Source organism: Macrosteles quadrilineatus, unplaced genomic scaffold, assembly GCF_028750875.1.
Source record: "Macrosteles quadrilineatus isolate MER2022 unplaced genomic scaffold, UCM_ALF_1.0 Scaffold_19__1_contigs__length_3004403, whole genome shotgun sequence".
In the NCBI taxonomy this organism is placed as follows: Eukaryota; Metazoa; Arthropoda; class Insecta; order Hemiptera; family Cicadellidae; genus Macrosteles; species Macrosteles quadrilineatus.
In genome coordinates this window covers 2602572-2629436 of record NW_026542612.1, presented here as the reverse complement: position 1 = coordinate 2629436, position 26865 = coordinate 2602572, and the positions used below count along the sequence as shown (strand labels likewise).

The 26865-nt window shown below is 35.8% G+C and overlaps 1 protein-coding gene across 4 annotated transcripts in view; it reads right to left on the bottom strand.

The window, feature by feature from the left end:
* Window positions 1–25918, bottom strand: part of LOC129005295 (E3 SUMO-protein ligase ZBED1-like) — a 58162-nt gene extending 32244 nt beyond the window's left edge. The window contains exons 1-4 of one of the 4 annotated variants that reach the window (XM_054434151.1): window positions 25772–25918; window positions 18693–18961; window positions 10129–10661; window positions 9489–9809 (exon numbers count right to left, since the gene is read on the bottom strand). In XM_054434151.1, coding sequence (XP_054290126.1) covers window positions 9489–9809; window positions 10129–10661; window positions 18693–18936 — 1098 coding nt within the window. In that variant the 5' untranslated portion in view covers window positions 18937–18961; window positions 25772–25918. Of the gene's footprint in view, window positions 1–9488; window positions 9810–10128; window positions 10662–18692; window positions 18962–21370; window positions 21437–25569; window positions 25666–25771 lie in introns of those variants that run through there. The other 3 variants (XM_054434149.1, XM_054434150.1, XM_054434152.1) reach the window with 3 other exon arrangements.
* Between the last annotated feature and the right edge of the window lie 947 nt (window positions 25919–26865).

The following is a 26865-nucleotide window of genomic DNA, read 5'->3' as shown; positions in this document are numbered from 1 at the left end:
TTCTCACTTTTGACCCTCAAAACACAAAATTTCCCAATTTCTCTTTAGACCTTTTTAAAGAGCTTAAAAAAACAAATAATTTAGTATATGAAAGTATTTTTGTTCGATTATTAGTAACGGAGAAAATTAAAAAAATTGTAAATTTAAAATTCCCATGTTATTCTTATGGAGAATATTGTCAAATGTTGTAGTTTGCTTGTTTATGAATATATTTTGATCAAACTTGGCAAATTTATTTATTTTCTACTAAGCTATCAATATTTTACTCAAAAACACACTTTATTAGTTTCCTTGTAGCAGCAAACCTAGGTACTCGTTAAACCTAATGTTATTAAAATATATTTAACTGAAAATCAATTCAGACAAATGGAAATTCGCTTAGTCGGCAGGTTTGCTGCGGCGGTGGTATTTATTGTTAGATGAAGTAATTCATGCTCTTCTTTACATAGGCCTTCTTGTAATCCAAACAGATTGGGGAAGAGTGATGTTCTAATAGTGTGCTGGATTGGACTGAACATTTCTGGTTCAACTTTTACTACTCTCTGGAAAAAAGTCCATTCTGCTTGTAATGATTTTGTAGCAACAGTATGAGCTGATTGAGGGTGTTTTTCAGCTATCTCAGCAACATTTTAACACGCTGGGTCCAAGCATTGATCTTTTCTGTTGCAAACTTTTTCTTTTCTTCCTCACAGCCTATAAAGCCTCCTAAAAACTTGCTGCCATGAACAACTTCAATTCCCTCCATTTGTATCATAACTTTTTGGGGAATTTCAAAATCATGGTTCCAAATTAGTTTGGTTTTTTTTGCTTGAGGGTAGTATCCATATTTTGGACCAATTTCTTTAAGTTTTTGCCACCATTGCATCACATTATTAAAGGGATCCTTGACAAGATGAATCATCTGCATACCAGGTCTGGAAAACATCTGGCATTCTTTTTAATTCCTGAATTAGTGGAAGAGTTGCTAATCCATACAAAATCATTGATAAAGGGTCACCTTGGGTGACACCTTCTTTGCTGAACAGTCTTTTACTAGTTCCAGGGATTATCAAGTCAGCGTTGCATTGATAAGTGTTGTAAATAAATCTGGCAGCTCTAGGCCAATGTAACCTTGCTTGCCACAATGCATTTACTCTGTTAATTTTGTTGAAGGCGTTATCAGCATCAACTAATATCATGCACCATTCATTTGTATTGTCAAATTTCTCATCCATAACAGTTTGCATAAAATGTATTGCTCCCTCTATGCCTGATTTTAGGCCTCCACATAGTTGATTAGTACCTAAAGCATGTTTTGCATCATCACCAAATGCTACTATCATGCATTTAGCTATGATCCGTCTTAGGCATTCTCCAATTCCGATTGGTCTCACTCCGGGACATTTGTCGATGGCTATCAATCTGTTTGCCATTAAGGCTCTTATTTTATGCCAAGGTATTGTTTCTCCATTCAATTTCATGGCTAAAGAGGCTATTGAAGATCTAAGAAGCGCACTTTTCTTTCCATGTCTTAACAAGAAATCCGTCCAATTTTCTGAGGAGCTTCCTCCTGGGCCACCACTTCCATGAAGTTGTCTTGCTACTTTCTCAACATGCTCTGCTGTTATTTCTGTGTTTTCTAGTTTGGGAACTTCACTCATGGTTTCAGGTAGTTTTATTAAATCTTCATTTGGAATTATTGGGTCTGGATGTTTTTCTTTTAATAAATCATAAACTGTATTGTTGGTGTCACCGATATAATCGTTAGGATTAAGGATTCCTCCTACCATATTTTGGTTTACTACTCTTGATGCATCTTTTATTTTTCCACATTGAACAAGTCTGTTAAAATAAGTTTCTGTAAACTGTTTTTGTTCATTTGCATTAAGTTTTTTACACTTGTTCTTTATCAACCAGAAACATATAATGCACACGTACCGTATTGACTATTTGGATACTGAAGTAGACATTCCATCTATATGGACCAGCTGTCGCTATTTTCTTTATTAAAAAACTGTAGTTGTGTAAGCCAGTTACCAAATGCGTGTCTTAAATTCTATTTTCTACCTTATTTTTGTTGCCGACAAATTTGATGGGTCATAATAGTTTATATAGCTCATAATAAGTCATTCCATAAGTTTAACTTGGTAAAAAACATCGTGTTTTCATCAGAAGTCATCTACATCAGCGCAACCTGTTGGTGGCTCACATCAACTACGACGAATTAAAAAAAAAACTGGTGACAACTTTAACATAGGGATGGAATGTAAAGGTACAGGCTTCTCTATTTTTACCCCATGCTGTAAATAAAACATGTGATTGTAATTTCTTCCATTTGTTTTGATTTTATCTGTTTATATTTCGTTGTTATTTCGTCTCCAGCATGGCAACCCATTAAGCCCATGTTAATTTTTTTTTTATTTCAAATCTGTTTTTTGTGCTTAAATTTGAGCCTATTTTAATTTTTAAAGGGATTCTGCACTTCTTCAGGAAAATATCTTTCCAACGGTATGCTTAGATTTTCCCTACGATACACACGAGCTGAGAAAAAAGGTTTTAAAGAAACATGCTTGCCTATTAATATATAGATAGATTGTTACTGTGATAAAAAGATTTTCCTGATAATGGAATGTTTTGCAAAACATGACATGATACAGAAGAAAATCAATTTTAAAATCAGAAAGTAACATTGCTGTTATAAAGGAAGATTTATTTGTTTGAGTTTTATTTTGGGCAAAGTAGCCATTCTTTAGTTGTAATAACCTGAAGGGAAAAATCCGTTAATGTGTAAGACATAGAAGACAATAGAGACCGAACCTACGCAGGACAAAGGTCAAGTCAGGATACAATACGTCCGAGATAAGAGCAACCAGTCTTCAGCAATCCACAGGTGAGGCACGATCGTAGCTCGTTCGTTTCTGCCCACATTTATTATAAGTTTTACCGTTTTTGCCTTAAGCATAGTTTTACGGATTAAATATATGTTTATTTACATTATCAAGTTATAACAGTGGCGACGAGAGTATTTAAAGAACTCCGTGTGTGTTTTAAAGTGTATTTTTACTCGATTTATGAACTCTGAAAATTCGTGTTTTAGTTTGTCAAGAACCAAGAAGCCATTTTGATTTTGTTTCAAGTAGCTAGTAACTGTGACAAGGAACTGTTACTACATAGCTGTTACTATTCTGTGTACCAAACACTAGTAACTGAAACTATTATTTTTACAGAACCTAATATTTGAAATAATAGTGACTAAAGTAACGGAATTTCTAGAATAAATTATTCATGAATCGTCTGTCTACTTCTACTTGTTTGTTGTTGTGGTGCAATTTGAGGTTATGCACGGAAGTAATGATTATAATGCCGGTTTGCAAGTGATGTAGTCTGTTGGCAAAAAGGTTTTAACAGGTTTTTACTGTGAGTATTCCATTTAATTTGTAAATATGACTTCCAAGCAGATTGTAGGAAGGATTGCAGAATTTAATGAGGACTTAGAAAGTTTTCAAAACTACTCTGAGCGACTTGAACATTTTTTCAAGGTTAATTCTATTAAAGATGAAAATAAAATTTCATTTTTCATTTCTGTTATGGGCCCTGCCCTATACACTACTCTTAAGGATCTTATTCATCCTGTGCAGATTGGTGATGAAAAAACTACTTATGCTTTCATAATTGGGGCATTGAAGGATCATTTTGTTGGTAAAGTAAACACAACTTATGAACGTTTCATGTTCAACAAGGCTTCCCAAAAAGAGGGGGAGAGTATTTCAGAGTATTCAGTTAGGCTAAAAAAATTAGCTACCACTTGCAACTTTAAGGATTTTCTCGATGAAGCATTGAGGGATAGATTTTTATGGGGACTCAGATCTACCCATATTCAAAGTAAACTTCTTGCTGAAGGTTCAACTTTAGATTTCTCTAAGGCTCTTGAGCTGTCCTTAGTTATAGAGAATGCTGACAAAAATGTAAAATCACTACACCCTGAATCTCAAGTTGGAGAGGTAGGCCTAAACTTTGTTAAGCGCAATTTCAATAAAATGCCTAACAATATCAAGTGTTACCGTTGCGGTAGGGTTCACAACGGCAAGTCATGTCCTTATACTGAAGCAACCTGTTATAATTGCAATAAAAAAGGACATTTGGCAAATGTTTGCAGACTAAAGAGTAGCAATAGGTTCAAGCATAAGTATAAAAACTCTGGTAGAGTAAATAACTGTGAGTCTGATGGTTCAGACGAAGTGTCTTACACACAGGGCAAAGAATGCACTGATTTGTTTACCATAGCCTATGCAGGCAATGAGGGTAAAAAGAATAGTTTTGTTACTAAAATGATTTTAAATGATGTCCCTGTGGAGATGGTTATCGATACAGGAGCTGTTGTTACAGTTATGCCAGATTCTGTATTTTATGAGAAATTTCAGCACAATCTACCGAGTTTGTCCTCGTCTAGTGTTAAATTAAAGACTTACACTGGCGAAAAAATCAATGTTGTTGGTGAGTTTAAGGTCAGTGTAAATACTCGAGAGGGAGAAGTTCAGCTACCCGTGGTGGTCGTGGAGAACACAGGACCTACACAGCCTACGCTTATGGGACGTAACTCGATAGAAAGGATGAAATTGGACTGGAGTTCCGTGAGGTCTACAAGCAGCGAGGACATATCAGTGCACCAGCTGAGAAACGGTGAGTCCGTTCCAACTACCCATGTTATTTCTGATCTAAAGAAGAAATATTCTGATGTTTTTGAAGAGTCCATAGGAGAAATTAAAAACATGTCCGTTGACATAATTTTAAAAGATAACGTAAAACCGGTTTTCTGCAAGGCCAGAAATGTGCCGTACGCTTTGCGACCTGCTGTTGAGGATGAATTAGATAACCTACAAAAGAATGGGGTCATCTACCCAGTTTCTCAATCTGAATGGGCTACGCCTTTAGTTGTAGTACCTAAGCCTAATAATAAGGTTAGGCTATGTGGTGATTTTAAAGTCACACTGAACCCGAATATTCGAACGGATCACTATCCGCTTCCAAATCCTGAGGATATTTTTTCTAGCATATCTGGTGCAACACTGTTTACAAAGTTAGATTTATCGGCTGCTTATAACCAACTCAAGGTTAATAGGCCTTCTCAAGAATTGCTGACCATCACGACTCATAAAGGGTTGTTCCGTTATGCCCGACTCCCTTTTGGTATAACTAGCGCTGGAGCGTTATTTCAATCAACGATGGATCAAATTCTACAAGGACTTGAGAACACCAAGGCCTATTTGGATGATATTTTGATTTATTCAAAATCAGTAACTGAAATGACTCAGAGAGTCGAAGCGGTGTTGAGGCGCCTTCATGATTATGGAATTAGAATTAATTCAAACAAAAGTGAATTTTTCAAAGAACGTTTAACGTTTCTAGGCCATTGCTTGGATCAACATGGTATCCACCAAAGTAAAGAACTTACAGAAGCGATTGTCAATGCTCCTGTACCCGAAAATGTGTCGCAGCTCAAATCCTATTTGGGGTTGTTAAATTACTATGGGAAATTTTTGCCAAATTTATCATCTCTCTTACATCCGCTCTACAAACTTCTGCAGAACGACACTGAATGGGAATGGAATTTTCAATGTCAGAGTGCGTTTGAGTCTAGTAAGAAGCTTTTGTTGAAAAACAACGTACTAATGCCCTACGACCCAAAATTAGAAATTGTTGTCACTTGTGATAGCTCGAGTTACGGAGTTGGCTGCGTCATAGCTCATCAGTTACGAGACGGATCTGAACGCCCAATAGCGTTTGCAAGTCGAACACTGACTAAGTGTGAAACCAAGTATAGTCAGATCGAAAAGGAGGCATTGGCCCTTCTGTTTGCCATAAAAAAGTTTCACAACTTCTTGTATGGGCGGAGATTTACCTTGGTCACAGACCATCGCCCGTTAATATTTTTACTCGGACCGACCAAAGCAGTCCCCACATTGGCTGCCGCTCGAATTCAACGATGGGCCCTTACATTATCTGCTTATGACTACACTATCAGATACAAAAAAGGATCCGACATTTCAAATGCAGACGCCTTATCTCGCCTTCCCTGCAAGAACACGGAAGAAGATGAAGGAGACATAAATTTCTTTTCGACCACTCAATTACCTATTACCTACAAAGAAATAGGATTAGCAACAAAATTCGATCCAATTTTGTCTAAAGTCATGGAATTCACCACCAACGGATGGCCCAGCCACGTGGATGATGCAGATTTAAAAAACTACACGGACAAGACAATGCAACTTTCTACGGAGAAGAACTGCCTTTTATGGGGGAGCAGGGTGATCATTCCACCTACACATAGGAAGGAAATCCTAATCTTACTTCATTCAGAACACCCGGGGGAATCCAAAATGAAAGCTTTAGCCCGTAGCTACGTCTGGTGGCCGAAGATAGATCAGGAGATAGAAGAAATGGTCAAGGAATGCAAAATTTGTCAGATGACTAGAAAATCAGCTACACTGGCTCCGCTCCAACCTTGGTCCTGGCCAAAGCATAACTGGCAAAGAATCCATCTTGATTTTGCTCATTATGAAAACAAAGAATTTCTCATCATTGTTGATAGTTTCTCGAAGTGGATAGAAGTGTTTTCAATGTCAACTACTACCTCAACTAAGACCATTGAAAAATTACGCCATTGTTTTGCGGCATATGGTCTACCTTGCACAGTGGTTACAGACGGAGGTCCCCAATTCACCTCTAGCGAGTTCAAGGAATTTTTGAAATCTAATGGAATTCATCACATATTTTCACCTCCTTTCCACCCACCTTCAAATGGTTTAGCTGAAAGGGCTGTACAAACTGTTAAGGAAGCATTTCTGAAGCAAATGTTACATGACTCGACCCATAAGGCTAATCGATCCCTACAACACCGTATTGATGCCTTTTTGTTTTCATACAGAAACACACCACATTCCACAACAGGAGTCTCACCATCAGAAACTCTTTTGAAATTCAAACCCCGTACCCATCTAAGTTTGTTGAAGCCACATTTGGCTAACAAAATAAATATTAAACAAGAGAAAATGGTGAAAACCGCAAACGCTCACAGAGGTAAAGCACGGTCATTTGAGGTTGGAGATCGTGTCTTTGTAAGATCTGTCAGAAAAGAAAATGTTAATTGGCTTTCAGGAGAAATAATAAAGGTTATAAGCCCTGTAACTTACTTGGTAAGGGTTGAAAATAGAACAAGATTTGTCCATGTCGACCATCTTCAAACAAATATGACAAAACCTGATGAGGAAGATGACGTGTCCCTCCGCTTCCCAAGAGAATTGTTCCAAAAAAGTCCGGAAGCAAAACGATCAACTGACGTTTCATCTCCTAAACAACCACCACCAGTGATATCCCCGACTAAGACTCCTATCATAATTAACCAAGACACAGACAATACAAGGCAGCACGAAGATAGTGCCGAGGGCATACGTCGATCGCAGAGGGTTCGACGAATGCCTCGTAAACTAGACTTTTAAAGACAAATTTTGAAACCCTCCCCAGTGTTGTATATAGACATAGAAGTAAACTTTATTTTGTGGGGAGGAATTGTTATAAAGGAAGATTTATTTGTTTGAGTTTTATTTTGGGCAAAGTAGCCATTCTTTAGTTGTAATAACCTGAAGGGGAAAATCCGTTAATGTGTAAGACATAGAAGACAATAGAGACCGAACCTACGCAGGACAAAGGTCAAGTCAGGATACAATACGTCCGAGATAAGAGCGACCAGTCTTCAGCAATCCACAGGTGAGGCACGATCGTAGCTCGTTCGTTTCTGCCCACATTTATTATAAGTTTTACCGTTTTTGCCTTAAGCATAGTTTTACGGATTAAATATATGTTTATTTACATTATCAAGTTATAACAATTGCAAATACTTCTTTTGGACAATTCAGTAACTCCCAATAAGTGTGTTGTTTAAATTACAATTTAAAAATTAACAGCTGTTTCATTAATTAGTATTATCCACATGGCCAAAATGTAAACAAATCTATGGAGTGATCTTAAAAGGCGTCTGAGTCAGAGCCCTTAGCAAATTTACTTAGTTTTTCTTTGGATAAATCATCTACAGACCAAGACCTTTCTTTGGACACCTCTACCAAGTTTCTACGCCCAGCCGTTCTCTCAAAATATTGGAGACAAAGTTTCCAGTTAAATATTTAGATTCCTCCATGTTAATTATATTATATAACATTACATTACATTACATTACATTATATAATCTGAAAATTACAAAAACCTTGTTTTATTATGCTCTTATAGATGAAGAAAAGTAGAATTCAATGTTGTCAGGCTGGTCACACAAACAGAAGCTTTGGATTTTTCAAAGCTTTAAGAACAGAACACTTGTCATCGTCTAACCTAAAATGGTGGAATAGTCGTGAGTTTTTGTCCGATAACAAAAAGAAGTGTGAGTTTTATCCGTAATTTTACAGTGTAATGTGTGTTTTAGTTTAGTGTTTTGTATTAGGTGTAATATCTATACATTATTTCGTAAAAAATATTTACACAATCATGTGTGATCCAAAATAGGTGTTCTTTTGTGTCCTATAACAGCTGATCAGTTGTTTTGTTTAAATTTTTCTTTTCCATTACATGTGAAAACAAACTATACTATTACTTATCATATTTAGTTATTCTTATTTAGGATAATATTATTGGCTTCAAAAAATGTATGGTTTTATAATATTGATTTATTATTAGAGGGAATTTTTGATCTCTCAAAGTGTAGTTGTAAAAATTTACGTTTTGCAATTTTTCCGTATTATTGCTAAGTTAGTAAGTCTAAAAAAATAATTCTTTTGTGTAGCCTATATTATGATACATCTATGTAGAGAAATAAATTCTGTACAATTTGTATATTTTGAATTCTGCAATAAAAAGTTACGTTACATGTGACTAGTTTTGCTTTTAAAATAAAATTGTTTAAATATTTGGATTGTTTTTAAATGTTACTTTTTTTCTAAAAATTTACCTTTCCAAAATTGGTTTTCACTACCATTTTTGAATTCTACTGACTATCACAAACAAAATGAATAGGCCCTATACGGTTTAATAGTTTATCTCTACTTACTAATTTTAGACCGATTTTTGAAAAACCCCCTTACAAATTCCCCAAAATAAGTGTGCCACTCCACAAAGCACATAGGCTACTGAAAATTGGTTTCGCAACTCCTAGTGACGCAACTCCTAATGGGGAATAAATCTATCAACTTTAAAGAAATATTTGAATGAAATTCGAATCGGGCAAATTTAAATTCACTTAGTAGGCGTGTTTCTGCAGCTGGTGGTATTTTTGTTGTTTGTTGCTAATATTGTAACTCTAATGTTAATGTAACAATGCCTATTACAATATATTATAGTTAAACATTATTTGTAAAAACTTAAAAATGTTTATTACCGAAGCCATTTTGTTGCTGTATACAAACTTTTAAACCCAATGTATTTTCAGATAACCCCCTAAAACCACTGTTAAACAATCAACAGACCTGCTGATAACAAACAGAGAAGGTGATGTAGCTTTCCCCTATGGCAGAGTCCCACTCCTCCACAGTGAGGGCAACATCTGTCTTCAGATTCAGCAACGTCTCCTGAAGCGTCTCCTTGTACTTGTCGTAGTTAGTGGGAATGACCTCATCCATCAGCTTGCTTTTGCTGGGGATCTCACAAGGCGACTTGAGTGTGGCAATGAGCCTTTGGAAACCTCGGCCCTCTACTATCTCCGGCAACTGTAGGTCTGTCACCACAAACTCTGCGATGGCATCACACACACTCTTGCTGTCTACAGGGATCATGAACGGATGCAGGCTCTACAACATAACCATTTCAATATTTAATATTAATAAACACCTCTTATTGGATTAAACACGATTTTAACTCATAAGATTTATTCTTTAAACTGTATATATTTAAATTTGACTAATATTTAGCTTTACAAACTGCACTTTTTAATCTCTAACTTTAACTAGAGCTTTATTGTTTAAATACCACAATTTTAACATAATAAAATGAAATGGAAGATTTGAGAAAAAAGCAAACATCCAAATCAAAGTATTGCTGTTTACAATGCCAGGGATTAGGTGTAAAACATCAAAATACATTTACTATGGTAGGCTACATATTACATACCTCAATGGTGCAACTCTGAGTCTCTCCTCCAGGCACCACTAGAGTCACTTGTTTGCCTGATCTATGAATCTGCTGTGATGAACCACCCTCATTTCCCAGAGAGTTTGCAGCATGGTAGTCCTCCATGATACTAGAGTTGGCGTTCTCATTACTCTCACCTCCGATTACCAGAGTACCATTCATATCAGTCATGAAAACATTGCCGACCACTTTCTTTTGCCTCCTATCTTTGGTCTCCCTCGGCTTCTTGGGAGACTGCGAGTGTTCTAATTGCATTAAGTCAGCTTGATGTTTGTTCTGTAAATGCATTCTCAGGTTGCTTGTATTTCTGTTGTATGATATAACACTCTTGCAGAGTAGGCATATTATTTTGGATTTTGTAAGAACTTCTCCATCGGCATTAGCTGGGAATCCGAAACACTTCCAATAGACACTTCTCATTGACATCGGAACAACTAACTTGTTATAGTTAAACACCTGTTTTTCCTCCGGCATTTTGTATATCACTTGCTGCTCCCCACCTGAAGTTTCACCTGCAAATGAAACTTATGTAAACACTTATAAAAATATATATTAATGCTGATAACAGAGCAGAAATATCTTCCCTAGTAATTAAGAAAGGTTTTTATAACTGTCGATTTAAAGTTTTTGTAGTAGTAACCTCAAACATTATCCATTGATTACCTACATTGTCCATCTATATACAACATCAGAGGAGAAAAATTAAGAACATTTTAAAGGTGGATTGGACAGGAGTAGATGGGATGAGGAAGTTAAAATGACATCTTCTGGTGTCATTTTAACTTCCTCATAAAGATTGCAAATCAACTGTCAATGATTGCTCTTGCTAGTACCGTCCAGTCTGTACAATAGCACAGCTGAACTAACTGCCAAGAATTACTGTACTTGTGGAAGGGAATGTTTTATTAAGTTAAATTTTACACAAGTAGCCTATATAATATTGTGTGGACTTCCTGCCTTAAGTACTTAATATTGTATGGACCTTAAGTACTTATTATTAGTAATTGCTATTACAACTTGGTTAAACAACTTCACCTCTGAAACTTCTTTTCCATCCAGTATCACCCAAGTTATCAACTGGAGCTTATTTATAAGATTTGTTAATAGAGCAATTTAGTGACAATTTTATTTTCAATGCAATGAATTGCTTCAGCTGAAATTAATTTGATAAAATATAACTTGATAATATTTCAAGTCTAACTTGTGGGATCGAATCTTATGAAGCCAATGAAGAGCTACAACCAAATTACTTGTAAGAACTTTGGATTATTATGTACAAGGATAGGGATCAGCTAGCTTACCTGGTAGATAGAGTCCAGATTAGCCTTGATTACACATAAAACACATGACACAACACAGAAAAACTTAATATTTCGTCCCAGTTAGGGACTTCATCAGAAGGGAGAAGAAAGAAAACTGGCAGTTACAGTTCAAATTCAAAAGTTCCACAATAGTGTTGCCAACTGTTGTTTAAAATTACTGTTGTTATGTACATCTATATACACATATACTTCTATATATACATATGGTGGTTGATTTTTATAAAAATGAAGCTAGCTGAGGGAATGGTTGGGTGAATTATCTGATGTTAAGGTTAGGAGGGTTTCTGGAATCAGTGATGTATTGGTAGGCTAGTTCCCACCTTCTGAGTAGGGAGCTGTTACATTGGTCTTTGGGGAGGGATTTTATGGCTTTTGTGGTGAAACATGTATCAAAGTCTAAGTTGTGGTTTGCTGCATGTATTGCAATGGGTTTGTATTTGTTTGTTTTAACATCCTGTCTATGTCCATTCATCCTTTTCCTAAGAGTTTGGGTGGTTAGGCCTATATATTGAGCTTGACAGAGTTTGCATTGTAGTTGGTAGATCAGGTTTTCGCTATTGCATGTTATGTGGTCTTTTATTTTGTACTCTTTGTTGTACGATGTGCTGGTGAAGGTTTCTGCAGGAATGTTGATGCCACAGGTCTTGCATTTGGTTTCATTGCATGGGTAGGAACCTGGGGGCAGTCTTGGAGGTGGTTCAACAGACGGGTCGGGTAACTTGGGATGGACAAGGATGGTTTTTAGATTGGCAGGTTGTCTGTAGACTATGGTGGGGGGTTTTTGGAAGAGATCTTTGGTCTGGGTGGAGCTTCGAAGCATGTTGTAGCCGGTTCTCAAAAGGTTATTGAGCCTGTTGAGACCTGGGTGGTAAGTAGTCACCAGGTTGACATCGTAGGTGGTTTTGGGTTTCTTAGGTGGATTGTCAGTAGCATTTTGGGCCGCTTTTATTTTCGAAGAGACTGTTTGTGTCGGGTATCCTCTATTTTCAAAAGCAGTTTGGAGTTGTTTGTTGTAAGTTATCAGATTCTTCTTGTCGGAGTTTATTCGTTTCCCTCTTAAGGCAAGACTGTAGGGTAGGGAGCGTTTGGTGTTGTTGGGATGGCAGCTGTTGTAGTGTAGGTACTGTTGGTGGTTGGTGGGTTTGGTGTAGACAGATGTGGAGATTGAGCCATTTTTCAGTTCCACCATGACGTCAAGAAAGTGAACCGCAGTTTCAGATAATTCCCAAGTGAATTTCAATGTTGAGAAAGTGTTTAGGCTATTTAAAAAATGGTTGAGGCTATTTTCTCCATGGGGCCAAATTACAAAGATGTCGTCTATGTATCTGAACCAACAAGTTGGTTGTAGAGTCTGTTTTTGCAGAAAGTCATTTTCAAGTTTTCCCATAAACAAGTTGGCGTATGAGGGGGCCATCCTGGTACCCATGGCAGTCCCTTTTATCTGCAAGTAGTGGCGGTCCAGGAATTGAAAATTATTCTTTTCAAGGATGAATTTGGTGAGGCTGATGATAAAGGAAGTCTTAGGGAGTTCACCTTTAGTTCTTTTGTCAAGGTAATGTTCAACTGCAGCAAGTCCGTGGGCGTGGGGGATATTGGTATACAGGGATGTAACATCTATTGTAGCTAGGATGGAGTTAGGTGTGAGCTTGTTTGTAACTGAAGAAAGTCTAAGAAGGAAGTCTGTTGTGTCTTTGATATATGATGGGAGATTTTGTACTATAGGCTGGAGATAGGTGTCCACATAAGCCGAAATTCTTTCTGTGGGAGAACCGCATCCTGAGACAATTGGTCTACCTGGTGGTGGGAAGGTATCTTTGTGTATTTTGGGGAGAATATATAATTTTGGGGTGGATGGGTTTTCTGGCGTTAGCAGTCTGACCGTTTCTGGGGTTAGCTGGTTCAGAGAGGCATTCCGTTTGATGAGGTCTTGAAGTTCCGAGTTATAGTGTTCTGTAGGGTTTTCATTCAACAGTTGATAGGTTGTAGAGTCTGAAAGTTGACGATCGATTTCTGCAACATAATCTGTCTTGTTCATGACTACGGTTGTGGAACCTTTGTCGGCTGGTAGAATCACAATGTCTTTATTGTTCTTCAGATCTCGCAAGGCTTGCTTTTCATCCAAGGTTAGGTTGGGTTGGGCAGCCTCTTGGACTGATTTCTCAAAGGAAGGATCTGATATGTTTTGGACTATGAGATTGATAAACTGTTCTATTGGGTGGTCCGGTGGTAAAGGGGGCGGGTCAAAGTCAGATGGTGGTTTGAATTTATTAAGCGATGTCATAGTGGTCGAGTCTGGTGTCGGAAGATTTTGATTGGCAAAATGATTCTTGAGTCTAAGGCTTCTTGCCATGGTCATCACATCTTTGATGAGTTCAAAATGGTTAAATTGTGGTGTTGGGCAGAAGCTTAGGCCCTTGGAAAGGGCCTAAGCTTCACCACAAAAGCCATAAAATCCCTCCCCAAAGACCAATGTAACAGCTCCCTACTCAGAAGGTGGGAACTAGCCTACCAATACATCACTGATTCCAGAAACCCTCCTAACCTTAACATCAGATAATTCACCCAACCATTCCCTCAGCTAGCTTCATTTTTATAAAAATCAACCACCATATGTATATATAGAAGTATATGTGTATATAGATGTACATAACAACAGTAATTTTAAACAACAGTTTGCAACACTATTGTGGAACTTTTGAATTTGAACTGTAACTGCCAGTTTTCTTTCTTCTCCCTTCTGATGAAGTCCCTAACTGGGACGAAATATTAAGTTTTTCTGTGTTGTGTCATGTGTTTTATGTGTAATCAAGGCTAATCTGGACTCTATCTACCAGGTAAGCTAGCTGATCCCTATCCTTGTACATAATAATCCTAATCAGCCAATTGGCCTTTCCTTAACTCCTAACTTGTAAGAACTTTGGAAAACCTTTCAGCAATGCTTTGTGTTTTGTAATTTGCCTACCTAAATGTAAGCAACTTGTTATCAATTTTAAATATGATTTTGGATTAACTGTAACCTATGATAGGGTTCTAAGAATACAAATAACATAACTAAAATAATCTTTGGCTATAAAAGCCATGTTGTGCACACATGGTGTCAAAAACCATGCATATGAAACAAGGATAATCTGTTGTTTAAAAAAAGCTACAAACCTTATTAAATTGAATGCATTTAGCGATGGTGGTAACTTTAATCGAAACGCCAATTATAGAGAAGTTGAAATGTTTTTGAAATTTATTATTTTTAAATTTAAACCCAAACAACCGTTTGAAAAAAATACATGTTAAAATATTTAAGCAAAATAATTGCGTGGGCCAAATATATTTTCTTTTAAACGACTAAGCTTAGGTAACAAATAATTTTAGGGTAGAACAAAAACCTTTCCTCAAGTTTTTAGACATAATCAGTCATTATATTAATTTATGTAGTTTAAAAATTGAATATTTTTGTATGAATATTGAGAGAAAAATTTAGAATGGGTGGCAGCTTAACAAAGTCTGAATAGACTAATGTCCCTAGGTGCCTTTCCTAGTTTCAAATCAAATCAAATCAAATATCATTTATTCCATAACAAAATAATGGTTACAGAAATTGCAATAATTCTTAAAAATAATGGAAGATTACATTCTTTATAACTTGTATAGATTACAGGTTACAAATAAGTTAAGATAATTGAGAATTTGTACCTCAAAAGCCTAATACTACATACGGTATAAACTTCCAATTTAAAACAATATTTCTTACAACATGACACTTCCAGAATATCACATTACCTGCATTTCCATTTGTCAGAGCATCAAATTCTATAGTTTGACTAGTTTGAGCAAACTCGTCTTCTAACTTTTCTTGTTCAATATTTCCAATTTTATCAGGGTGCTTTCTACTAAGATGTGCCCTAAGATTACTAGTAGAGCAATGGTATCTAATTTCTTTAGAGCATAACTTGCAGATGGCAACAATTGAATCAATCGAAGTAAAATACTGCCAAAGCGGAGACGTTTTTTTATCCAAAAACTTCTTTCTTGTTTCAACTAGCGTAAAAAAAGAACCAATAGGGAGAGTTTTTAAAACTTACTGTAGCCTTACTGATTAACTAACTTACAAGCGAGTATGCCTACATTATTGAAACACTACCGGTATTAACTAAAGCCTACACAACCATAACAAGATTTTTTGAAATAGGTACCGGTAATAACTATAATACAACACGAACACAGGTAGAAGAAAAAATAATATCATTAAAAGTTTGATATAGACTACTGGCACAAGACATATACTGCATCCAATTACCAAGATGTCAGTTGTATGCCAATGCCATTTGAGTGGTAACAGCAGTTTGAACAAATATCAAGCTAGAATATTAACATATAAGGGAAAGAAATGAGTTGGGAAGTGAGTTGGCCTTCACAGTATTTTACATTTTTTTATAGCTTATGCTATAGCCAAATTAAGAAAGAGTCAAGCCTACTCTGGTTTTATAGAACTACTTTAAAAATAATTCTGAACTAGTCCTACTGTAAGAAACTGTACAGAACTAGGAAGAGCAATCAACCTGATATACAAAACTGATGTGGATTGGAGATTTAATACCCCCGCCACAGTAAACCTGCAGAATAAGTCAATTTCCATTTGCCTTACTAAAATATCTCCTTTAAAAAAAAAATGAAATTTTAAAATGTCATATTTTTAATACGTATTCAAATAACATTAGTTAAACGAATAGGCCTACCTAGGTTTGCTGCTACATGGAAGGTAATTAATTGTTTTTATAGTTAAATTATATAGTATAGGCCTAACATGAAATAAATAAATGTTCTAAATTTGACTCAGATATGTTTATAAACAAGCAAACTACAGTAGACTCCCTCTTATCCGGACACCTTTTAACCGTACATCGTTTTAACCGGACTAGACTCGGTAGAAGTGACATCTCTTTATCCGGACAATCTTTATCAGCACATCGGTCCTAGATGGGCAGGAAGTGGGCGGTACTGAAACGACCGTTCTCGTGGGAAAGATCAGTGACCACGTGTCTAAAAACACTGCCCTCCTAAATTTAAGTCAAATACTGTATGCATTTTATACGGTCTGTTTAAATGAGTTTTTGGGGACATCGGTTTAACTGGAAAACCCATTATCCGGACTGGCCTCCGTCCCGAGGTGTCCGGATAAGAGGGAGTCTACTGTACAACAGTTTACTAATTCTCCATAAGAATAGACCTAACATAGGAATTTAATTTACAGTTTTTTTGGAATTTTCTTCTTAAAATTTAAGCACATGTCAACGCTTTAATATACTAAATGATTTGTTCTTAGAGCTCTACAACACGGTTTGGAAAGAAAATTACAAAATATTATGTTTTTAGTGTAAAAATGAGAAAAATCCTTTTTTAACCCATAAACCCCCGTTCCCATACTCTGATCTTGCTGGTGTAGGTTGTGGCCTACACATTTACACCAAATTTAATTAAAATCGGATCATTTTTGCTCGTTTATCGTGCTAACGGACACATCTATAAATTTAAACGAATGGTGTTTTTAGCCTCTGGGGACCTCAAAACTAAAAAGCACATCGGTCCCGGGTCCAGGTCTTACCATGAGACCTACGGTAATAGCTTATTCCCTACATGGGAAATTTGCTAAAACCTAAGTCATATTTCATCTAACAATGAACACACCCCATAACTTGCATTTAAAACATTTATTTACATTTATTAAACTAGTCTAACTTTAACAAATATTAAACTAAGCTTAGCCTATTTGAAAACAAAGTTAGTCTATCAGTTCAAACAATAAAGAATTTTAAACTCTTAATTTATTTTTAAATAGTAGTAGCTTAAGTTAGTCCAGGTGTTTTTTTTAATTAATGCAGATCATTCTAATCGGTAAATAATATGGATATCTGAATAGGCCTAATTAAGATTTGCCATGTTACGTTAGGCCGTTAGGCCTACTAAACTGAATAGGCTATAGTAACAATTTTTTTGTCAATGTTGGCTTGAGCCAATATTAGTAAAAAAAATACATTAGTTTGGTCTTCCATAATAGTACAAGTAAGCCTAAACAGCATTAAATTTTTTCAAACAAAGTAACATTAACCCTCCGAGTGTTATGTGTCGATTTTTTGACACATAACACACTTTGTGTAGTGTTTTGTGTAGATTTTTCGACTCACAAACACTGTTTACGGCGAAGGCTCTATGACTGACAAAATCGGATTGAACTGGATCGAGTTAGGTATCGTTTTATTTGTCAGATTCTAAGCTTTCTCCCGAGGTCTGTCTCTAAGCGCTTTTTTTTCTCGAGCCGATCGTAATTGTAGCAGACAGCTGACGTGCGTATTTGTAATCAGCTTGGTTAACCTCGCACCGATGATTGATGTGTTTTATTACGTTTATCATTGTTTTAGTGTTAAAAATCAAAAGTAGTGATATACGTGGTGCATTATAAGAAGATTTAAGTGATTTTGAAGGGCTGGTTGATGATCCTGAAGAAGTAGGTAGTGATATTGATGTAAATTATCAGCCAGATTCCTAGCTATGGTTAGGCTATGCATTCTTAGCTAAACGCTATGTACTGAAATCTGTTTTTTGCCCATAACTTATTTATTTGCAAATCTACTTCCTTATATTGTTATATATTTGTAATCCTCATAAAATTTAGAACAAAGTGGCTATTTTCAAATATTTATAGGCCTAAAATTTATACAATTTCATTGAGCGCGAACTTATTTTTTTTTCAATTTTTCCAAAATAATTTTTATTTTTACTTAAAAAAAAATTTTTGAAACAAATATTCCTTAGGTTTTATGTATGATATTGAAGCCCATGATTTTCCAAACAAAATGGTATATAGAACAGTAGAATTAACATTGTTTTAAGCTTCTCAGATCGGTTTTAATTAAACCTTGCAAATGCGCCAAAAATAGGCGGACATTAAGGCCTAAACTATGGACACTCGGCAAAACTAGGGACACTCGGAGGGTTAACAAATATAAATTGACAAAGCAAATTTAGATTTCAAAAGACAAAATATTTTTATCCAAATTTTAATCATTTTCTGCCAGTACCTCTAGGACCACCCTTTAAACTAGATGGTTTATCCCACCCCCCCCCCTGGACACATCCTTAAATAGAAACGTTAGATGGACACCCATGGTTAACATAATATTGTTGATAACAACAATATAATCCAAACTAAGTAAAATAATAAATTTTTACCTGCCACATCTATAGAACCCATTGATGCATTTACTGATGCATTAGGATTTATTACAACAATTTCAGTCCCATCATCTTGTAGCTTCAAAGATAAACATTCTGGGTGCTTCCTGTGTAAATGGTCCCTCAAGTTGGTTGTAGAGCTGTTATGTCTGATTTCCTTTTTACACAGAATACACATGGCCAAATCATTGGAATTTTTATTAAAGAATTTCCACACTATTGATGTCCTTTTAGGGGCCATAGTTCTTTGGATCAGTTGTCTGTATCTAGAATAAAAATAAAGTCTCAATTAATGTTTCATTTATATTCCATTTTATAAAGATTTCAATTTTAATAATAATTACAACTAGGAGGCCATAGCAGCAATTGCTGCCCTTAACAATTGCTAATTTGTCCTTAACCATTCCCTATGCTGTGCACCATTCCTAAATACCCTCCTTGGTAGTCGCGATCTTCCCTTAACTCGATACATTTTAACACTGCATTACCATTCTAAACACAGAACACTAGAATCAAAAATATACAAATACTGTACACAATGTTTACATCAGCTGGTATATTTAAAACAGCTTATATGTTTAAAACAGCACTGTAGCTGTACTTCCATTAGAAAATAACTGGGTCCTTTAACGGCCTGTGGGGCAGAGCAGGGGTAATTTTTGACACTTTTGATATTTAACCAGGTCCTTGAACCTTAAATTTAAAATGAATGCTCAAAAGCCATGCTACCTTTTTCCTACCCCAAAATATTTCATGAGGTACGATTCGCTTACGTAAATATAAGTTATAGACAATTGGAGGAGGAGGATTCCTTTCCATCCAAAACCAAACAATGGTTCAATGTAATGGTTTGGGATATTTAAAATGAGTCATGTTAGATAAGAAATTATGGGCACGGTTCCAACCAAAGTTAGGACAGGCCTAAACTTACCTACATTTGATTCTAAAAATATTGTTTCCAAAACTTACTTTAGTTACACTTAAGCCGGAGTAAACTTAAAGCAGCCTAAATTATCAGGGATGTAGGCCTAACATATTTTAATTTTTAACCCTATATTTTAACACGTTTGCTACTGAGCCCCACATGTAAGAAGCTGTGGTCATTACCACGGACCGAGTTATACATTTTAATATTACACATTTAGACCGCGTCGTGTCACTTGGTTAACAGTACATGCAGACCACGGGCAAAAACATGTTGAACTGTGATAATTTACTTTGCAATACATTGTTTTTATAGTTTTGAGAGCCTTTTGTAGTGTCGCATATTCACGACGCCCGGTCGAAGAAAATATTTAAATTTAGCCTATCATAGGTACTAAAGGGTGTTTATAAAAGAACTCCTTGGTTTCAAAAAATCATAATTAACGGAACTTCAACAAAGCATGCGTTTTTCATAATTGTGTTTGCTATATCATTGTTAAGTTTTATAGCGAGGATATTAGGTTGGCAGTTGGCATCCCTGCATGACCTTGACCCGCACATGCAGGGAGGAGGTATAGTCCAGTCAACCTGTGTTTTTAGGTGGAAAAAATTAGTAACAAGCTGATTTTTTCTCCATCGACTACTACCATTTAGAGAAGTGTTCAGCCAAAAGTCCCCACCCCTACCCCCCTTGCTTTCCCCCCCCCTCCCCCCCCCCCCCGCCTAAACATATAAAGTGCAAGGGTTTCGTAAATCACGTTTTTCTCGATTGTTTAACAACGTATTGAATTGCAATTAGTTTTATTGTCTTTGCTATAAAATTTCCTACAATCCTGTTCTGTTAACTTTTGTCGTAGCTCTTACCGTTTGTTCGTTATTTATATAAAAACTAGAGGTCGTCCAGTGGTCGAAACTCGACCAAAAATATTTAATGTACAGACTTCTTTATTTTCATTCCACACTTTGAATAGAACATGTGATTGGAGTTTCTTCCATTTGTTTTGATTTTCTGTTTATATTTCGTTGTTATTTCGTCACCAGCATGGCAACTCATAATATCCGTTAAATTTTTAAAAATTTTAAATTCATTTTTTGTGCTTATTTTTGAGCCTATTTTAATTTATAAAGGGATTCTGCACACCTACAGGAAAATAGCTTTCTAACAGTATGCGTAGATTTTCCCTACGATGCACACGAGCTGAGAAAAAAGGTTTTAAAGAAACATGCTTGCCTATTAATATATACGAGTAATGTCCAGTGGTCGAAACTCGACCAAAAATATGTAATGTACTCACTTATGTTAATGTTTCACCCCACACTGTAAATAAAACATGTGATTGGAGTTTCTTCCATTTGTTTTGATTTTCTGTTTATATTTCGTTGTTATTTCGTCACCAGCATGGCAACGCATAAGATCCATGTAAATTTTTTTAAATTTTTAAACTCATTTTTTGCGCTTATCTTTGAGCCTATTTAAATTTATAAAGGGATTCTGCACACCTACAGGAAAATAGCTTTCTAACGGTATGCGTAGATTTTCCCTACGATGCACACGAGCTGAGAAAAAAGGTTTTAAAGAAATATGCTTGCCTATTAATATATAGATAGATGTAAATATTTATATAGTTTTGAACAGATAATTTTATTTTTATCGCCTTAACTTTTTTTGCTGACGTTTTATTATGAAAATATGTTTTACAAAAGTTGTAGCTGCTTTCATTAGCTTTAAAATTATGTATAATAGTACTTACTTTAAAATGAGAATTCTGTGAGATTCAGCCGGCGTAATGCAGTATGTGTACTCAGTCTCAGTTATAGTGTTTGATCTAGGTGGGGCTGACGCGGCGTTGCAATATTGTCATTGTTGTTATGTAGAGGGGTTTTCCCTTAGGGTACACTATTGAATTATCTCTAAAAAACAATCAAAGCAAACCCCATTTACAGTTAATAAAATGTATTTCAATAGTTTATTATTTAAAAAGCATGTAATCATTTTTATGTTTGTAATATTTTTAAAGGATGCTATCTTTGAACATAATAATTGCATTGTCATGATTTAAAGTAAAAATGTAACATATATCGAACTGCAATTTTTTTAGTCTCCTTTTGTTATAATACTTCCTACAATCATGCCCAGTTAAATATCGTTGTAACTGTTACCGTTTGTTTGTTATTCGTAGAATAATGTAAAGATTAATACTTTATGGAGTTGTAATTTCATTTTTTTGCAAAACTTTTAGAGCCGTCATTTTATGAAAGTATTTTTTAAACAAAATTGTAGCTGCTATCAGCTTTAAAATGATATATTGAAACGTGTACTTTATGGTGGCGTTATATATCAACCGTGAATGCATGGTGTGCACTATTTTTATGTGGCGCTCCATAGATGGTCCGTTACCGCACTCGTGCACGATGTTTCTACCCATTATTGTATTTTTCTTGATTTTTAAAATTTTAAGACACCAAAAAACAATAGGAAAGCAGTCGATTTAGTTCATACTTTGTAATTCAACTACCAAACAAACTATAAGTAAATGTATTTAAAATATGAAAAAATAGGTGATTAGGTTAGGTCCAGGCTAGAAGGATTTGTTTTGCCTTATTATACTAGGTTTTTGAAACAACCCATTCAATCACCCAATACGTGTGCAGGTCGTGGTAGACCAGTTAACGATTTATTAAAAGAATCATTCATAAAAGTTTGCGACTTCATTGAGGAAAATGATGATTGCCAGCATAGTATTCCTAACCTTTTGCAATTGATGAAAAATATATCAGGCAGAGACCAGGTTTATGAAACGAAGTACTTCAAAACATTATTACTAAATAACTTGGTGAAAGACTACAAACATAAAAATAAATCCTCCATAGTTTGTTTAATAGATAGGGTGGACAAGATTTTCTCTGAAACTTGGTACTCTTAAAATAAAAGGCATAACGATGATAAGATTAAGAGAATATTTTCTACAGCTGCGGCTTTGATAAGACAAGAAATTAAAAACAGAGTGTATGATGACTCGTCTTACCCCAGTGTTGAAAATATAAGATCAGGGGGGAAAGAAGTTGTAAGGAAAAAATTGCAATTCGATGTATGAGTAATTCTTAACTTCAAATCATGATAATGGAATTATATTGTTCAAAAATAACATCCTATCAAATTATTACGTACATATCATGCTTTTTAAAAAATACAAAGGATAGGAATAAATTTTATTAACTAACTGTATGGGTTTTGTTTTGGTTGTTTTTTTTTTAGCAAATTCCTCATATAGGGAATAAGCTATTACCGTAGGTCTTATAATAAGACCTAGACCCGGGCCCGATTTATTTTTTTGTTTTGAGGCCCTCAGAGGCCGAAAACACCCTCCGCCGTTCAAATTCATAAATAAAATGTAAAATTTAAGATTATATATACATAAGAGTCCGTTAGGATGATAACTCAAGCAAAAAAGATCCGATTTCTTGATGAAATTTGGTACAAACGTATCAATTTACTTTTATTCGAACGAGTTTGCGAACCAGCATGATCGGACTATGGGAATAGGGGTTTATGGGAGTTTTTATGGGGTAAAAGTTGGTTATTCGCATTTCCCACCTAAAACCACAAAATATTACAGTTTCTATCCAAACCATTTTGTAGAGCTTAAAAAAATAAATATTTTTTATTATAACGGTTACGGAGATAATTCATACAAATTTAAATTTAAAATTTCCATTTTATTCTTTTGGAGAATAAAAAAACCGTTGTAGTTTGCTTGTTTATAGATATTTTAATCAAATTTATTTATTTCATAAAAAGCTACTAGTAGTATTAAGGTTTCAATAAATAAAGAACATTCTTCAATAACTTGGCTGTGTAGCAGCAAACCTAATTATTCATTAAAATAATCTGATCAGGAAATAGTTTTGACGATTTTAAGGGAATGTTTTAGTAAATATCCAGCCAGGTAAATGAAAATTTGCTTAGTCGCAGGTTTTCTGCGGTGGGGTATGGAGATAATGCAATAGTGTACCTTAAGTTAAAAAAAAAAACCCTCTCCATATTACAACAATCATAGTATTGCAACACCGCGCCAGCCACACTTGGATCACTGATTGAGTACGCAAACTACATTACACCGGCTGAATCTTGCAGGATTCTCATTAAAGTAAGTACTATTATACATCATTTTAAAGCCAATGAAAGCAGCTACAACTTTTGTAAAAAAACATATTTTCATAAAACGTCAGCAAAAAAAGTTGATGCGACAAAAATAAAATTATATGTTCAAAAATATATAAATATTTACATTTTTATATAAATAGGTAACGAACAAACTGTAAGAGCTACGACGAAAGTTAACTGAACAGGATTGTAGGAAATTTTATAACAAAGACAGTAAAACTAATTGCAATTCAATATGTCATTTAACAATCGAGAAAAACGTTATTTACAAAAACCCTTGCACTTTATATGTTTAGGGGGCGTAGGGGGGGAAGCAAGGGGGGTAGGGGTGGGGACTTTTGGCTGAACACTTCTCTAAATGGTAGTAGTCGATGGGAAAAAAATCAGCTTGTTACTAATTTTTTCCTTCAACCGGTGTTTTACGACACAGGTTGACTGGGCTAGTAGGTGGCCTGGCGGCCGACTAGGGGGGACTATGGGATGATGCGGGCCGATCACATGGCCAACCAGAAGCCCAGATATGACTCCACTAGATTGTTTTTAAGAACACTGTGTACTCTAAGAAAATTTGTGACATTGGAGATCTGAGGGAGAGGATAATCGCAGCCATGAAGACCCCCATACACAGTCCGACATGTCCTGTCTGCGGTCTGTCTGTCTGCTACCGCATATGATCCGACCAGTGTTCCGACTGCGTAATCTTCGTGTAGCTTCAATTGTATTCGGTCAGCATCGGGCCTGTCACACTTCAGTTTGAGACGGAATGGCTGTACGATGGTTTTAAGATTTGGTTTAGACACATCACTAAACAACATAATAAATTAGCACAAAGTTCTGACAAACAAAATTAGCCTAAAAATAAGTTAAGTTAGCTGAACTTACAAGTTGGCATTTTTGTACAATTTTGTACTTGCACAACAATATCCAACTTTAAACAGCAACTTGAACATAGAATTACCTTCAATCATTGAAATGCAAGATTTTCCCTACAGTAGGTCTACAGTCCAGACCTTGCTTTTACGCCGCGTAACTTACACGAGGCCGGCAGAGCAGGCAAGTTTATGGGGCAGATTACATGCATCTACAATGTACCGCAACTATTTCAAGGTAAAGTTACCTGAGGCAAGACTTGGATAAGTTATTTAACAGCACAGAGTTTTAATGAAGACGAGGCGCTCAAGTATTGTGTGACCAAGTGACTGAGATTTAGCTGGCAGAATTCTACTAAGTTAAGTTACAAAGGAATTTCAAAGCTCGTGTACAACTATTATAACTTAAGTTAAGTGCCTTTAGAGACTAGGTCAATGTAGAAAAGTAGTAGTGACTTAACTTAAGTTATTTGCAAGCATTTTAGAAATCGTAGGCTGCCCCTAGCCTAAGTTATTTAACTTAGGCCTAGTTTGAAGTTTTTCACCAGTGTTTGATTTGTACAAAAACAGTCTGGAGAAAACATAAGTTAAGTTAACTTAGGCCTATTTGTTAACAATACGGTCCATTAAGTAAGTTAAGCCTATGGAAGGCAAAAATTAGTGAAAGGCCAATGTACGTTGTGAGTTAACTTAAGTTAGTTATAGGCTACATACAAACAAGTTCATACAAATTTAGACTTGTTTTCAAAAGCCTAGGCCTACAATGAAGAAAAATTCTTGATTCCTAAATTTGGAGCATTTTAGGCAAGTTAAGTTAACTCATCAATATAGTAAGTTAGACCTAACTTAAGTTAGAAAACTTATTACTCTTTGAATATTAATCGTGTGTTATAATATAATCTGCCTAAGAACCTACCCTATATACTGCCCTAGCCTGGATAAAAACAACACTAAGATTAAGTTAACTATGACTGAGACATGCTTGGCTTCCACCAAAAGCACTCGTAAGTTATTTCTAAAGTAGAGAATCAGAATAGCCTAATTTAAAATATTTAGCCTACATCGATTGATAAAAACAGCTAAATTATTAATCATGAATTTTTCAAACTAATGATTACCCGCTTACAGTTTAGATCAATCCGATTTCGATTTCAAATAATACTTTTATCAATCACTATCGAGCATATATATCCGAACTATCGCAATGAACGCGGCACGACCGCACTCACTAGTCAGTCACTAGGTATCGCAAAATGGCGATGACGATGTGATGCGATGTGGATGTGATGGAGATGGGCGAGAACGAGAACGAGAGAGAACGAACAGGGAGGGGCGGCAGAACAAAACGATAATCAGAAGAACCGAAAACGAGAAGGAACCTAGTCGGCTGCTATTGGTCGTTGATGACGCATCCGATATCTAGTCACCAAGTAAATCGACTTTTATTCTAGCATAGAATAATGCAATGAGCGGTATTTTTTTAAATAATATAATGATAAATTAATATATAATTCTTTATTAATCTTATCATTGACTATTGGCAAAGGTGCATACAAAAGAAACATCTAGCATAATAATTGACTTGAGCTACGCGCGCACTACGGCGCGGCACGGCACGGACGGGCGGGACGGGACATCCGCACATCCGCCATTTAGGACAGTTTACAGTCTGTGAGCTAAAAATTGTGAGTAAAGATGGATGTAGATAAAGTGGTGATAGTAGGTTTAATTTTAGCAGAGGAAGAGGAGACAAGAAGGTGCAAGCAAAGATTTGAGATACACCACATAAACAAGAAAAGATTAAGTTTTGGAGAGTTCCACACCCTGTTTCCTGATCTTGTAGAAGGATTATGTGTAAAACTTACCTGATTGTTTCATAATAGATCATATTTATGCCCATATATTGTCACGCCGGACGTTATTAAAATATTCCGGATATCGCATGTTGTACAGTTTCGGGTATTTCTCAACGAGAAAATTCAACTTACTAAAATCTATGTTTGCAACACACGAAAACACTGCTACTTTGACAGAGATCAGTTGAGAATGGCGGATGTCCCGTGCCGCCCGCCCGGTCGGTGTGCAGTGCTCCCGGTCGGTACGGGCGGTACGGGCGGTACGGGCGTCACGGCAGCTCGGAAATGTCCTAGATTTCTGTCTCCCGGACTTTTTAACAAACGGCGGAAGCTGCCGAACGTCCGTTGCCGGCCGT